At 40.2% G+C, this 16,343-nt stretch overlaps 1 protein-coding gene across 1 annotated transcript in view; it reads left to right on the top strand.

The window, feature by feature from the left end:
* The window catches only part of LOC149468191 (low-density lipoprotein receptor-related protein 2-like), a 106,244-nt gene that overhangs the window by 16,796 nt on the left and 73,105 nt on the right, over window positions 1-16,343 (top strand). Inside the window, exons 5-10 of the mRNA XM_089670599.1 lie at window positions 1,435-1,548; window positions 4,076-4,195; window positions 4,288-4,413; window positions 7,491-7,700; window positions 12,912-13,080; window positions 15,562-15,730. Of these exons, the coding sequence (XP_089526725.1) occupies window positions 1,435-1,548; window positions 4,076-4,195; window positions 4,288-4,413; window positions 7,491-7,700; window positions 12,912-13,080; window positions 15,562-15,730 (908 nt within the window). The remainder of the gene's footprint in view (window positions 1-1,434; window positions 1,549-4,075; window positions 4,196-4,287; window positions 4,414-7,490; window positions 7,701-12,911; window positions 13,081-15,561; window positions 15,731-16,343) is intronic.

The raw sequence follows: 16,343 nt of genomic DNA, 5'->3' as shown, positions 1-16,343 counted from the left end.
TCTCTTCTAACGTTCTGCTGAAACGTTGTCATTTTGTATAGTACTGCTTGGACTTTGAAGGGGACATACCCCGAAAGCTTGTCCTCAAAATTGTATGTTGGTGCAAATAAAGTATCACTGACGGTACTCAATTTTTTTTTTTTTTTTTTTTTTTAAATTGTCGATTTTTGTCTATAGCGCACAAAATTTAAAAAAGCATAGGCGATCAAATACCACCAAAGGAATGCTCTGTGGTGGGGAAAAAAAGGATGTAAATTTATGTACAGTGTTGCATGACCGCACAATTGTCAGTTAAAGTAACACAGCGCTGTATTGCAAAAAAGGCCTGGTCAAGAAGGGGGTAAATACTCTAAAGGGAAAGTGGTTAGTTAAATGGGGATCCTTACTTTGCAAACCAGTTAAATGATGTATAATTTTTATAGAACAAAGGACTGTGCAGGCTGCCAGATTCATTCATTGTATAGGACATAGAAAAATATGCTAGTCTTGCAATTTTGAGATGTTTTGCCTCTACTAAAATGCAGGAAAAGCTTTGCTTTGTTGGCTTTGTGCTACAATTGCATTTATGCATTTTAATAGAAGTGCCTGTGTCCTCCAAATGTGAATCTAAGAAAATACATGTTGGGGCCAGGGGCGGACTGACGACTCATGGGGCCCCTGGGCAATAGGGAATCATGGGGCCCCTGTGTACATGCCCACACTCAAACCACACCCAAAAAACCTATGAAAGGCACCAGGGGCATCTTATGGGCCCCTTACTAACCCAGGGCCCTCGGGCAGTGCCCGAGTGTTCGAATGGTCAGTCCGCCCCTGGTTAGGGCACACATTCATAAAGATGAAAGCCTAACATTTGCAACTAAAAGCGGTTTTATGAACAGAAGTGCTTAGGCTCTTTTAAAATTTTTAATTGGGTTTCTAGTGCTGAACTCTTTATTGTCACCATTGCAGACTGCAATTCTTTGGTAGTTTTGCAGTTGCTGCTTTAAATATTGTGCTATAAAGTTCTCAAAGTTTCAATGCATTTGGCTGAAAGACTTAGTAGAATGTGGAGTTGTTGGATTCTTGGATATCTGAGGTAGTGGTTTTTTTTTTTTTTTTTTTTTTTTTCCTTGACATTAACTGTTTAACTGTCTTTACAAGAGACATTAATATTTCACTTATTAATGGGCCTCTGAGCATTGAAAGATGTATCACTGTGAACACTCCTTTAGAAGTGTAGGAGTACCATGCTGTACAAGGCACAGATCCACTGGTTTTGAAGGTATCTTTGCCGTTTTTAGCATGTGTCGATATACACCTGAATTTAGAAACTCAAGCTAACTATGGTTAATAGGTTGCCTGGTATGTGCCATATACCTTTCAGTGATATTTTACATATGTAGTATTGTGGTACATCTTTTAATGTTTTTAATGAAAATATTTGACATTTTCTAGATTTTTGCAGTGAAGGTTCCTATGTGTGTGGAAATGGAAAGTGTTTAAATGATTCTCAAATCTGCAACAAAGAGATGGATTGCCCAGGTGGTTCTGATGAAATGCAGTTTTGTGGTATGTATACTGATGGATATAAATATGTGCTTTTAGAATGCTTAAAAAGCACCCTTTGGAAAAGGAATATGGGAGCTGCTACTGCTAAATATCTTTAAAGCTGCAGGCACCATGGTTTTCAGTATTTTATCTCCCTACAGTTGATGAGTGAACTAGAATAAGTACACACATCAAGGGTCGTTGAATACTCAGTGACGTACAAATAGAGATTAGCTTGGGCATCCTCCGAGCACATCTCTAGCTGAACCATGAACGTGTGCTCCATTGAGTTGCAGGCCTTCTCTGCCCTACAGCTCACCTCTTGTTCACATGAGCTGCTAGGTGGGAAAGACTCGGTCCGTAACTCACTGAAGTGTAAAAAGATCTGCTAGACTGGAGTTTGAAGTACACGGAGCTCAATTCTTATAGTGTAGTAGAATTAATTTTAAAATTGTGTACAGTATGTCTATGTATATACATTTCCTTGAAGTTAAAAGTTCAAAAACTAGTTGGAGGTGATTGTAGCCGTATTAGTGCATTTGCGACAGGAACAATTGAGTACTGTCTGTGATACTTTTATTTGCACGAACATACAATTTTGAGGACAAGCTTTCGGGGTATGTCCCCTTCAAGGTCTAAGCAGTACTATTCACAAAGTTGAGGCAGAATGTTAGATGTGGGGGATGGGAAGATAAGACACAGCAAAAGCAAAGACTGGAGGGGGGGAGGGAGTCATGCTTGAGGTGAGTCATAAAACTGTTGGATAATGATTGAGGAATCCCATGTCCAAATTAAGGCCGTTATCTCTTGTGTCAAATAGAATTATCATTCTTAGTTCAAAAGTTTCTTTCCTGCATGGATTTGAAATTTCCTTTAAGAACTAAAATGTTGGTCTCCCAAAGTGTGGTCTGGTTGTGCAAAATGGTGTCCCACAGGTGTGCAAAAGTCATCTTTATGTTCCTTCCTTCATTGCAAATTCATCCTTGTTTGCAACTTCTGTCCTGTTTCGCCAACATAAGATCATTTGCTGCATTTTCTGCACTGGATAAGGTACACAACATTACTGGAGGTGCAGCTGTATGATCCGAAGATATTAAAGATCCCTTTTGAGTGTCTGACACTTGATGGAATGATTTGGTTGCACAGTTTGGTTGCAGTTTAGTTTTATGACTATCACCTCAAGCATGACTCCCTCTGTTAGTGTTGTCTTCCCCCCCCAGTGATGTATTTAGGTTTTGTGCTGCCCTAGGCAACACAAATTGTCTCCTCCCCATGGAGAGACCCTTACACCGACCAAAACCTCCCTCCCCCACGAAGAGAGCCTGATGTTGACCAACACCCCAGCCCTACCCCCACCTGAGAGCCTTTCACCACCACTGCCCCCATACACTGGCAACCCCACCCCAGCAAGAGATAAGACACTCGCCTTCACAGCTCCGGATATTCCTGGGAATGAGTCAGGCTCTGCATACACCATCAAGCAGTCCCCAGCCTCTGTAAGGTCCCACCCCCTCCAGTCTTTGCTTTTGCTGTGTCTTCTCTCAAGTGGTGGGGGTCTTTTTTTTTTTTTTTTTTTTTTTTTTTTAATCCCCCACATCTCTTCTAACATTCTGCTAAAACTTTGTGAGTAGTACTGCTTAGACCTTGAAGAAGGGGACACTGCCCGAAAGCTTGTCCTCAAAATTGTAAGTGCAAATAAAAAAAGTATCACAGACAGTACTCAATTGTATCTGTTAAAACTAGTTGGAAAAATTGAAGAAAACCTACATAAGGCAGTCGATGACCCCATTTCACAAAGCTTCAACAGAAAGGTAAGAATCTTTAAGCCATGGGGCTGTAAGGCAAAAACGCCCCATATCCACTTTACACGCAGCATACATAACCTGTATTGTAACAGATTTGAGGGGTGGTAGGGGGTATAGAATAGTGCTGTTTTATTTAAAGTCCCTAACCTAAAGTGTGTAAAAGCAGTTTTGAATGCTTGCTTGCAGTGTTTCCATAAATTCTTATCTTTTTAAACTTGTTAAATTCAAGTGCTCTTGGTCAATTACATAGCAAAGCCCTTCTACCTTACATGCCATAGCCTTCCCTTTTGAGAATGTTTAGTTGTTCCCTGCACTAGACAAGCTCCTTTACCCCTCCCCTTGCCTTCCTATGTTTTATGCAGGGCCAGGACAAGAGGTTGGCAGAAGGGGCAGCTGCCCTAGGGCACGGTTGAGGGTTGTGCTAGAAGGGGTGATTTGAAGAGGGATTTGCACTAGGAGGGTGGATTTGTTAGCACAAATCCCTACACCCCCCTGGGGAAATTGGGCGGGGGGGGTAGAGGATTTGTGCTAGGAGGAGGGAGTGGACTTGAGCTGAGGGGGATTTGTATTGGAGGAGGGTAAACCTTTTTGTTTAGGGAGAAGTTGGTCATGACAACTGGGAATTATGGGAAGGAAATATCACTAGATTTACTGCACGTAATAAACCTATTGAGCTATGCCTAAATTTACTGTTTGATAGGCGGACTCATTAATTTCGCATATTATGTAATTGTCTTGCGTAGGTAAGCGCTGTTCTGATGCAAATGGAGGCTGTATGCAGAAATGTGCAGATGCAACATGGGGCGTCAACTGTTCTTGCAATGAAGGTTGGAAACTTCAGTCTGATGGTCAGAGTTGTGTTGGTAAGACTAAACTGGCTAAATACAGACTTCATATGAGTGTTTTTTGTTTTTATAAGCCATGCAGAATTTTATATATTTTTTCTTTTGTCTAGATATTGATGAATGTTCTTTGGACCTTAGTCCATGCCACCAGCTGTGCAACAACATAAATGGCTCATTCATATGTGATTGTGTTAAAGGTTTTAAACTTAAAGGGAAAAACGTTTGTGTGGTTATCGGTAAGTTTCGAGAAACTTTCGATGGTGTTTGAATATATTTAATGTAAAAGATTGTGTTGGGAATTACCTCTGGTATAGGATTTATTTTACAACGAAGTTTCCCCACAAATAATGGTTTTACCTGCCAGTGAAGACTACCTGTTGCAGCTTCATGTGATGGTTTGGCAACATTGCTACACTGTTCCCAAATTCAGAGCAGAGTTGCCACTCTTCTAGACTGTGCCTGCTTGCAATAAAGTGGGCTGAAAGTGTTACAGGGGGTGGAGATATTAGCATTGTCACTACTGATTTCACAAGCCTGTAGCTTGAATCGGCACCTGGCCACACCTAGTCCTAACCAGTCCTGGTGGGGCACAAGTAATTCTGGTGTAGCGTTACACCCTTGAGAGCTGCTGGCTTTGTGCCCCCCTTTACCTCTTGCACAGCCAGGCAACATGCATTTTTCCACTTGCATCCAGAAATGAGAAATGATCCATGGGCTTGTTTAAATTTTTTTTTTTTAGGGAATTTTAACTTTGCTAGGTTATAGGAGTTAAAGGATGCCCATATTGATTGCAGAATATCAGTCTGAGGACAACTTCCTTCTCTATCTGCCATTGTTGTAGCACTTTTTAAACTGGTCCAGCCAGAACCCTAAAGGTCTTGGAGCTCCTGTAAGTTGCTGTACTTTGCCAAGAGTCCCTTTGAATGGATTTTTAGCAAAGTCTCAACTTGTAGGAGCTCGAAGTGTTCAAAATACCAGCCCACCTGGCTACAGTGTCTGATTCCAGGACAAGGGATTGGGTAAGCTATGAACTGTCCCTTGAAGACTTGCCAGAACTTGCATCCAGCAGACTTCTCCCTTCTAGTCCCTGGACGTGTAGAGGTACTCATGCTGCCCTTGTCCTGCAACTATGGTTAGAACTGCTTTCAGGCCTCTGTAGCTGGGCTGGTTCTTCTCCTCCAAGCTTGGCAGGCTTCCTTCCCTGGTTGACTGCAGGGCAGTGGAGCTTCCTCTTTCAGCTTCCTCTTTCAGCTTCCAGCCTGGAAGCAAGACCCTACTTTTCCAGTTCCCCCTCCCAGGCTGCACACCAGCACTTTATATTCCACTTAACTTCCCTGCTGGCCAGGCTCTGCCATATTTATGGACTTATCTGCCTCACTTGCCTCTGCCTGGGATTGGTCAGACTTCCATAAATATGCAGATCAGCCCCTCTTCTCCTCCACCTACTGGCTTCTAGAAGCTTCCCCAAGTTTCTAGTGCAGGGGGAGGTACCATAGGACTGGCCAGTAGAGCCCTTCACCCTGACCATAAGTAAATTCTCTAAAAACCCAGGCTTCTAGCAATCCTTTAACTACACTAAACTATGTACATCCAGGGGCGCTACACTGGGACATGGTCCTCTGGGACCCAAAGATGTCAATGTGACTTTTTATCCTTTAGTGGAGCTAAAGGCTGATAAAGCTTGCTCATTTGCACCTAGAGTGCCTGGGCCAGCAGAGAATATAATTAAATGACAAAGTACTAGGACTGACACTAATGCAAAGAGCCAAATTAAATACGGGGAAATGTGATGTAGTACATAGGGTCTTTAGTTATCCTCATGTTCTCTTCAAAGAGGAAAAAGGCTTGGAGGATGTAGAGGTCTCTGGCTAAAGCTTCCTGGAGGGGGAATATTTGGAAGGAGCTAGTTTGGCTAGCAAGGAATCTAGACCAACAAGCCCAAGGACAGTGGGGGCCATGCTAAAAGGGTACCTCCAACTGTAGAGCTGTTGGCAGTAGGTCAGGCCCTAAAGGCCTTTGCAGACAAGATAGAAAGAAAAGACCAAATTCTGTTAATGTCAACAGTGGCATACCTGAATCAGGGGGGCACCAGATCCCAGAATCTCCTGGGCCTAGCTCAGGAGATCCTAGGATGGGCAGAAGCAGACTGCTTTCGGTGTCGGCGGGCCACATAAAGGGGTCAGTCAACATGAAAGCAGATTTTCTCAGCCTACGGTGCACCAGGGAGAGTGGGAACTAAATCCCAAGGTTGTGTTTTGTTGTGTTTTTTTTTTTTTTTTTTTTTTTTTCCCCCCAGATAAGTCAGGGCTTTGGCATCCCAGAGATGAACCTTTTTGCCTGCAGGAGAAGTTGGAAGGTGAAATTCTCCTTGGCTTAGAAACAGGGATCTGAAGGCCTGGACGCATTGGCACAGGAGTAGTTCACGTTTGCGTATGCATTTCCCCCTCTGCCACTGATCCTGTGGATACTTCAGAAGCTGATCTTATCAGCCTGCAGACTGATCTTGCTGGCCCCGTGGTGGCTAAAAAGAGCCTGGTTCCCCACCTTGAGGTGGGCCATGGCTCCTTCACAGCGTCTCCCAGTCAGGAGCGATCTTCATTACAAAACATATTCAAATAACAATACTGAAACCGTTAATTCATGATTACAGGTTTATACAAAACTAGTGGTGCAAATAGCCTGTTCTCTGTACAGTGCTGAGATGAGTACCATGTAAATGGTCTTCTGGAAATTGTTTTAAACATGACCTACATGTTCAAATGGTTTAACACCATCTTCTAAACCAAAGTAGCCAATTCTGTACCCTTAGATAATAGTTTGGTAACGAGAAGTAAAGTATTTAAAGGCTTTCATTCATCCATGTCATGGTATAGCTAGTAGTTGGTCAAATTGAATCAGCATTATCAACATCCCATGGTCATTAGATTAGTGATTGAGTTGGATCTATGGCTATAAATGTTGGTCATGTTTCTGAAGCTTTATTAAAGTCAAAAACAAGTCACTAGTATTTTTTAGGATCAGCAATGGCACATTCATAGTTCTGTCATGACAAGTTATGAACTTGCTATCACCTGTTCTGAGCTTGTTGGCCATCGATATCAAAATATATGGCCTAATCATAGTCTGCAATACATAGTTTCCTTTGCCCTAAACCATAGAAACTAGATTCCAGATCTTGCAGACTGCATTTGACAAGGTTTTAAAGTTCTGTGATTTTACTCATTGAAAGTGTTACTGTTTGCAAATGTTATACAGCAAAATGTATACTGGTGTTTGTGCTATGCTACACTTGTAACATTTGAATTTCTTTCAGGAAATGCTACTGTAATTTTACTAGCAAAAAAGGGTGAAATTGGAATAATGGATGTCAGAACTAGAGACTACCAAAATCTTTTTTCCATTCCTGGCCAGCCATCTGCTGTAGCTTATTACCTTTCTAGAGAAACCTACTTCTGGATAGATGAAAGGAAGACTTTGCAAATGTTTGTAATTGGAGGGGAAAATATTATTTCCCTTTACCCAGGTACGTAAAATACTTGTGTTGTACTCAAACACAAGTTTACATTAGAAATGCAGGACAAAACCTCTAAAACTTTTAGATTTAGAAATGTTGCAGCCAGTCGAGATTGTTTGCTAACTGTGTTCCCATTGGCAAGATTCTACCTCTTCATTTTCCTGATGCCCAGTATCACCAGGAAGTATGAGTAAATGGTTTTGCATTTCTACCAGAGTAGGAATAGAGGGCAAATGTACCCATGACAGCTAAGGAGATGTCCTTCACATTGGAAAGAGTAAAGGTGCGCAGATGACAAACACTGCAGATTTAAAGTTTCCCTACTGTAGCCAAAGTTGGCTTTAGATGTGACTTTCAGCTACATTAGTGTTTATTTTTTAAAACCTTTTACAGATATGTTCAGACTGCCTGGAAGCTATATGTTATAATATTGACCTACAATTTCCTACATTACTTGTTCAAGGTGAATTTTGTAGGAATATGTATTTCTAGAAATATTGAAATGGTGACAAAACACTTCATGTGCGAATCTCTAAACATAACATGGGGTATGTGTGGGTATTTACCATTCTGGTAGTTTATGTACATATTAGGGTGGTGACAAAATACTAAAGAGTGAAGAACCTCCTGTGCTCCTAACAAAGTCCCTACAATATTAATAAAGGAGGTACAGCTGCCAACATCCAATCATATACCTAATGATTCATAAGTGAAAAGTACAAACTATGTGGCGCTAATACCATGTGAAACCCAAATAAGTGAATAATGAATATAACAATATATGAAAAATCATGCAAAGTGATGATAGGTTTCGACAACACTCACACTCACACAGCCGTGTGCAAATATAATGAATACGAGTACCAAGACAGTCCAAATGGGACCAAATCAATAGTGCCCAAAAAGATCCTATATTGGATCTAAAAGTTATGTGGAAAACAAACTAAACTGTATGACAGTCCAAAATGGGAATGCACACAAGTGCTACAACACCCCCCAAAAAAATGCAGTATAGGCATAAATCCCAATTCGCATACAGACAAAAACAATGTCACACAAAATAACCAAACGCACCAAAACGGTGCATGCGTGATAATATACAACAAATTATCAAACATAATGTGCATCAAAACCATAAACGCATAACACAAAAATAGTATATACTGAACACACAACAAATGTAAAGTCCCGTGAGGTGAATAACGCCTAATTTTCAGCAACTAATGAACCCTTTGGTGACTGTCACCTATCCGAGATAACTGTCCCCTCCGCTGTACAGGCTCCGCCCCCAGAGCTGTCTATCCAGGCTGAGGAAAGTCAGCAGCTCAGCTACTGTGCTGTTCCATGCTGTTTACTCTCAGCAGACTTTGAGAGGCTATACCGAATTAAACTGTGTGCTGGCTGATGAGCTCCTGCTCCATTATCCTACATATGTGGATTCCTGCCATGGACTAAACATCCTAAAGGCGTTTTGGCCCTGCGCGGGTCGAAACAGAGGTGAGCAGGCATTGCAGCCATTTTTGGATCTCTTCCTGACACCTGTCATCACCTTTTTGTTCAGTCACAAAGGGTTCATGATTTGATAAAAATTAGGTGGTGTTCACCTCACAGGACTTTTTTCATTTATGTGTTCAGTATATGCTATTTTTGTGTTTGTATATTTATTTAGGAAGTGTTTTTTTTATTTAAATTCAACTCTCCACAGCACAATCAACACCTTCACCCCTGAAGATGTATAAATATTATAGAACAGAAAATGCTACTAAATAGTTGAAAAACTCCTCAATATCACACTAAAAGTGTAGTACAATCCCTAATAAGTCCACAAAATATAAACCATAACCTTATGTGATCACAGTGAAAAAATGAGTGTCCAAAAGAAATGTATATCCTTCCAACGATTTCCATGATAATTATTCCCTCAAAAAAAGAAATATCACAGTGCATTATCTTTTAAGCTACATATAAACTTGTGACATCACTCAAGTGATTAACCTATCATAATTATGATGGGTTATTCACTTGAGTGATGTCCCAAGTTTATATGTAGCTTAAAAGATAATGCACTGTGATCTTTTTTTGAGGGAATAATTATGGAAAGCGGAAGGATATAAATTTCTTTTGGACACTAATTTGTTCACTGTGATCACATAAGGTTATGGTTTATATTTTGTGGACTTATTAGGGATTGGACCACTTGTAGTGTGATATTGAGGAGTTTTTCAACTATTTAGTAGCATTTTCTGTTCTATAATTGTGTTATGAGTTTTGTTTTTGATGCACATTATGTTTGGTTGTATAATCACGCATGCATCGTGTAGGTGCGTTTGGTTATTTTTGTGTGACACATTGTATGTGGATTGGGATTTATGCCTATAGTGCATTTTTTTGGGGGGTGTTGTAGCACTTTTGTGTGCAGTCCCATTTTGGACTTTGTCATATGGTTTAGTTTGTTTTCCACATGACTTTTAGTTCCAATATAGGATCTTTTTGGGCACTATTGATTTATTTGGTCCCATTTGGACTCTGTCTTGGTACTTTGTATTCATTATATTTGCACTCAGCTGTGTGAGTGACACATGTTATCACTTTGCATGATTTGTGTATATAGATTTTTCATATTATGTTCATTCACTTATTTATTTATTTTTTTCACATGGTATTGGCACCACATCATTGTTTGTATTTTTCACTTATGAATATTAGGGTGGTGAAGTGTAAAATGTTTGGGTTTGAGGTAAGAGCCCTCTGTGCACCATAAGCGGTGAAAGATGAGGTAAGGCTAGTAACCAGAAAGTGTAAGAAAAAGGAAAAGAGTAGGGGAAATATTGTCAAGTCCCTTGGTTTAACCCTCTTGGTGTTACTAAACCCCCAGCTGTAAAATCAGTAATACAGTAAAACATCCTTATACTCTGTGGAACCTAACAGGTTGGTCCTCTGCATTTGTGTAAAAATGAGGTTTGATCCGATCTTCTCTGATCCTTCCCAATTCATCTGATAGAGCCTTGGGGGCAAGCTGCACATGCTTAGTTTGGTGTGTGTTTTGTTTTCCTTTGGGAGGGTGCATGTGATCAGCACAGGGCCAATCAGCACTGTCCAGACAGATGGTCGGGGTCCTGTAGCCTCGTAGGAAAATTGGGAGAATGAAATACCACTTCTACAAGCTTTAACTAGTGCTCTGCTGGACACTGATAGTCACAAGACTGTACACTGCTGCTGAGAATATTTAGCAGTTTAGATTTACTAATTGCATTTCCATGTTGTGTACTGTGGAAGACTAGATCCTTTTCCGATTTAGAAATGTAATGGACTGTAGGAGTCAGGTGTGAATAAATCAGTTTTAGGGATGGGGGTTGCAAGAGATGAAAGCAGATATGATCAGTTGGCCACAAGGTTTTTGTTGCGAGATCCAGTGCTTGATCTGCATATACTGTATTTAAAGAATTCTGCATTGGGAATGTAGAGTGGCTTTGATGTTTGGCAGCCTGTGAACAGATCTCTTGTTCATAGAGAAAACAAGTGATGTTATGGGAGGTCCACCACTGGATTGCTTTTGGGGGCTTGGAGAAACAAAGGATTAACAAGGGAAGCAGTGGCAGATGCAAATACGTTTTTTAAAATGCAGCACTATACCCCCTGGGGTATAATTATTCATGGGGCTCCATAGCAAAAGATCTGTGGGGGCCCCCAGCCTTCTCATTCTGTGACACCTGGCAATGCCATTTGGGACAGTAATTGATCCTACATAAATATATATGTAGCAGGAGAGCTGTTAACAGGAGTACTGTATTAGTATGTCAGTACACTACTAGGAATAAGTGCTGTGCCAGAGAAGACTGTGCAAGAAATTGACTTAATTTGATTTCTCCGGCTAGTTATTCAATAGCTCATCAGCATTTTTCCAAATACCTAATCTTGGGGCTTTGGTGTAAGTCTTCCACCCCGTTTTACCTCTCAAGCACTCAGTAAGTGTTTAACTTTTTTTTTTTTTTTTTTTTTACTAGTGAGTAACTGCATAATTGCTAGTGCTCCAATGTACAATTACTCTATATAAACGTACTATAAACTTTAAACTTTTTTTTCTCCCAGAATTACAAATCTAGTAGAATTCTTTCTTGCCAACCAGTAACCATTACACCTGAATTGCATCTTCTGTAATATTCTTTGGCAGTGTTGCCTTATATTCATAACCAACTGTTTTTGAAGCTTTGGATTATGGTAAAGAGTTAAACAATCTATCAGTTTATTTTTTGCCCTGTGTCAAAGTAGAAAAGCCAATTGGGGAAATATGTACAAATAAAGGGAAATGCTAATTATCAAATGTATAGGGATCATATTGTCAATTGAAAGGTGCAAACTGATCTGTGTGCCCTAGCAGTGCATAAAATGTTTGCAACATTAAACAAATTAAATTCTTCCTAATCTTAGATTAAATGAGAACAAACGCACAGGTATTATGGCAGCTGATCACAACTTTACAAAATGAGTGTATTTTGATGAAGCATATCTATTAGCTAATTTTCTTCACTCACATGTTCGATAGGTTTGCATACCTGTTGGAGGAGGACACTAGTTACCAGAGCAGAAAGTTGAAGAAAATTCCTCAGCAAAGAGTTCAAGGGGCACTAATCCCCTAAGCATTAATGGGAGAAAAACTTAGCGCACGTCAAAGGAGATTTCGATCATATACTGTCTGGTTGGCCACATATATTAACTGAAATATCTTCTCCATGCTAACTGCAATAAAGTTCTAATCTTTCTATCCTGAGCACAGGCAAATGTGGAGTTGTGGTATATAACATTGTGTGCAGAGCTACTGAAAACCGCCTTCATGTGTGGACATCAGTAGACCAAACTGATTTCTTTGAGCAATATTTCCCTGTGTAGCTACTAGAATAAGTTAAGAATTTAGAATTATGAACTGAATTTTTAAATGCAAAAAAATTGTCAATTCTGAATCCTACAGCTATAAAAGAACAATTTTGGTAATACTGCTTTGAATGAACCAATATGTGGTCTTTGCCAAACAACTTTAAATCTCTTAAAACTGAGACTACTCAGATGGTGTGCTAAATGTGGTCATTTTTGATGTCTTCACAATGAAGTAATGCCAAGTTTATATTGTGGTTTGGGAGGTGGTACAAAATGGGACAATTTGAGAGCTGAAGTAGTAAATACAAAATTTTACAAAGCTCTAAATCTCACTTCTTACTTTTACAGACGTTGGAGATGTTAGCAGCATATCTGTGGACTGGTTCACAGGCCAACTATATTGGGCAAGTAAGGAGCGCAAGTCTATATCTGTTGGCTTAATTGATGGCAGGGGTTATGTCAACCTTCTTGAAAAGGAACTTGTACCAGATCAGCTTGTTCTATTTCCTAGTTACAGGTAAGTCAGTCATGCTTGAAAGATTACTTTTTTTTTTTTTTTCCTTTTGGAATTCTAATTCGTGTAGACTCATTTATTCCTATCCAGAGTGGAAGACTAATACAGATCTGAACTGGGTTCATGTAGGCTTTAGGGGGAGGAGTAAGGTTGAAAAACTAAACATTCTGATGCGCAGCTCATTCCACTGATAAAAACACCATTCTTCTTGTAATCATTTGGCATTAAACCACTGTAGTTTCTTACTCTCCTTGAGGTAGGCAATAACCCACTACAAAAGAGTGCATTGAGTGCCAAGGTCCATTTGTTCTTGCTTTTATACCAGGTGCATAAGTACATTTTGTCCAGCAGCTTTGACGCTGAAATTAACCCTTCCTATTTTTGATTTTTTTTTTTTTTTTTTTCCCAATATGAGCAGCTGCGGCTTTGGGGATATGTTGCATGTTCCACCCTAAAAACAGGTGGAACATGTTCCGAAGGCGAACTTATCCCTTTTTAAAGCTGTTAAACCCCAAAATATGTAATACAGTATTGCAACTTTACAATCCTTAAATGTGGTGGTTGCATTAGTTTTTTGTTTTTTTTCTTTCACACTGATTTGGCCAGTAACATACTTCCTGTTTTTTAGTGTCTCTGTTCTTGAGGGGCAACAGACACCCTTGGACAGCAACATTGTCGGTCTTAAGAAATGGTAGTGGTTAAATGCATTTTTGGATGTACTTGACTAAAACTGAACCCCAACAAGAACTCTTTAAGCAGAGCATCAGGTTTTTTTGGGTTAAGACATTCCTTTTTGTGTGTAAAAGCTTGCCATTGCAAGAACCTCTTTTCAGTGTTTAAATGGTCATCTCAATCCTCTAACTGCCACCTTGGTTTGTTAAAGGAAGCTGAAAAATATAATACTTGTCAGATCAGGTGAAATTAAAGGGGAAAAGGCTAAAATGCAGCTCTGTGAGGCATATCTATCCAAACTTCTGGAGTCATGTTGAAGGGCTTTAGTCCAATTTACACCATTGTAGTGCTTTTGTGTCTAAAAAAAAAAAAGTGCAGTGTGCAGCAATTATTTTTTTTTGCATGTACTAGCACACCAAAAAACATGTAAAATGTAATGTAAAACTGCCGCAAACGCATGTACTAGCACACTGAATGCAGGGATTGCAGTCTACATGAGCATGAAGGGTTGTTTGAATCTTGAGTCCATTGCAGCTGTTATGAAAACTCCCTTTTGAGTTGGAGGCTGATGCTAATGAAGAGGACATTACATTACAGCATTGTAGGCACATTGTGCTGTTTTACAGAGCTTTGCTCTGCTTCAAATGGCAGCTAGATTCAGACTGAGCTTGAAAGCATGTCATGGGTTCTAACAGTATGTGTTACCCTGTACCTGACGGTTGGGAGGCCACATGTCTTTTGGGCCATTAGTATGAGTTTGGGAGAGTGACTATTTGCAAAACTGCCCCTTCTAGTCTTTGTGCTCTTCTGGCATCTCTACAGGGAAGTGAAATGGTTATAAAGGCCCCTGAATGTTAAGCTGTGGCATAATTGGTTCTATAATTGGTTCATAATCTTTACAGTAGAACTAAACTCAAAACTATATTTACGTTTGTTTTGATGCGGCCGGTTCACACTGATGTGGTGGTGCTGGATACCATGTGATTTGGACAGGAGTTGCACCACTTTCCTGTTCAAATTGCACGCAATTATTTCAGTGTGATTTGAGCCATTCATATTGTATAGCTCAAACTGCACAATGCACCCGTAAGAGGTGCAGGACCTCCCCGCGGTGAAATCAGGTCGCATGGGTGTTCGCATCCATGCGATCAGATTCAGCCAATCTCATTGCGTTTTGTGAGCAGTTAAGGGGGTGTCAACACCGACACGCAGCGGATTGCATGAATGGAGTGAGATTCTGATGCAGTGCAGGAAACGCACAGATTTCAGAGTCCCACACTGCATCAGTGTGAATCAGGAGTAAGGGAGGGGTAAAACCAATCCAGTTATTTTTGCTATCTGTTCCATTTTCCCTTCATGTCCTGTCCTACAAACAAAACAAGTGGGAGGAAATCCTCCAAACTGAGGGTATCCCTGGATATCACCAAGGTAATCAAAGCTAGTTCTAGTTCCCACATTGGAAGACCCCACCCCCATTACTGTTCTGGGGACAACCCAAAATGTGTGTTTTTTTTTTTTGTTTTTTTGTTTTTTTTTTAACATGAGGGTGAATCGCCCTCTATTGTACACGGCAAAAACTTTACAGGCACTCTGTTTCTACCGTGTCCAAAACCAGTTTGGTTTTTTTGGGGTTTTTTTTCCCTTTTTAGCTATACTTTAATGTTGTAACTATGCACTGGAACACTTTAAAGTTTTTGTTCTTTACTAATCTTTATCTTTTTAACTCTGAATTACTTAAACATCAAGTAACTGTCCCCAACTTAAGTCAGACCTCCAATATGAAAACTAATTATTTAATAACTTTCTTTTCAGATACATGTACTGGATGAACTATGGTAAAAAAGGTAATACTACACTTGAGACTGCTGGTATGGATGGATCTGATCGGCATGTGATTGCCTTTGTACCAATGGAACAGCCTGTAGGTCTCACTCTTGATTACATTGCTTCCCGTCTCTATTGGATCAGCGAGTACAAAGAGGTAGATCTGTCAAAAAACAGAAGGCAACATTTCCTGTTAAGCACATGTTATGAGTTTGTAGTACATTGCATGTGCTTGAGATCTTGTCTACATATACTAAAAGTATGTAGTGCTTAATTTCATACTTAAGTTGAAGTAAAACGAAGGACAAAACCTCATTTTAGAGGGAAGGGAATGTTAGAACACCTGTCAAGTTATTTTGTTTTTGTCCCACTGGGGGGATTTTCCTTCACTTTCTGTCCCAGAGCTAAAACTGGAAGTGGGTGGAAATCCTGCCAAAGTGAGGGAATTCCTGGCTGTCATCAGAACTTCTCCCTTTTGGAAGATTCCCCTCAGCTACTGTCTTTGGGACAACCCAAAATTTTGTTTTCTTCCCCTTTCAGTCGTAAACAGGACAAATTGTGCCTCCCTACCCTTGGGGAGAATCACTGATGACTATAAACACATGAAATCTCCAATCTATCCAAAACTAAAAAATGTCTTCAGTTGTACTCAGGGGTGGACTGACAACTCATGGGGCCCCTGTGTCCTTGCCAAAACTCAAAAAAGCCTATGAAAAAGGTACCAGGGGCTTCTCATGGGGCCCCCTACTGACCCTGGGCTCCCGAGTTTC

The sequence above is a fragment of the Staurois parvus genome, unplaced genomic scaffold (genome assembly GCF_062004578.1).
Source record: "Staurois parvus isolate SC_StPar_1 unplaced genomic scaffold, SC_StPar_1.0 ptg000091l, whole genome shotgun sequence".
Classification (NCBI taxonomy): domain Eukaryota; kingdom Metazoa; phylum Chordata; class Amphibia; order Anura; family Ranidae; genus Staurois; species Staurois parvus.
Note: the sequence above shows the minus strand (reverse complement) of the source record. Positions and strands in the feature narration are given on the sequence as shown.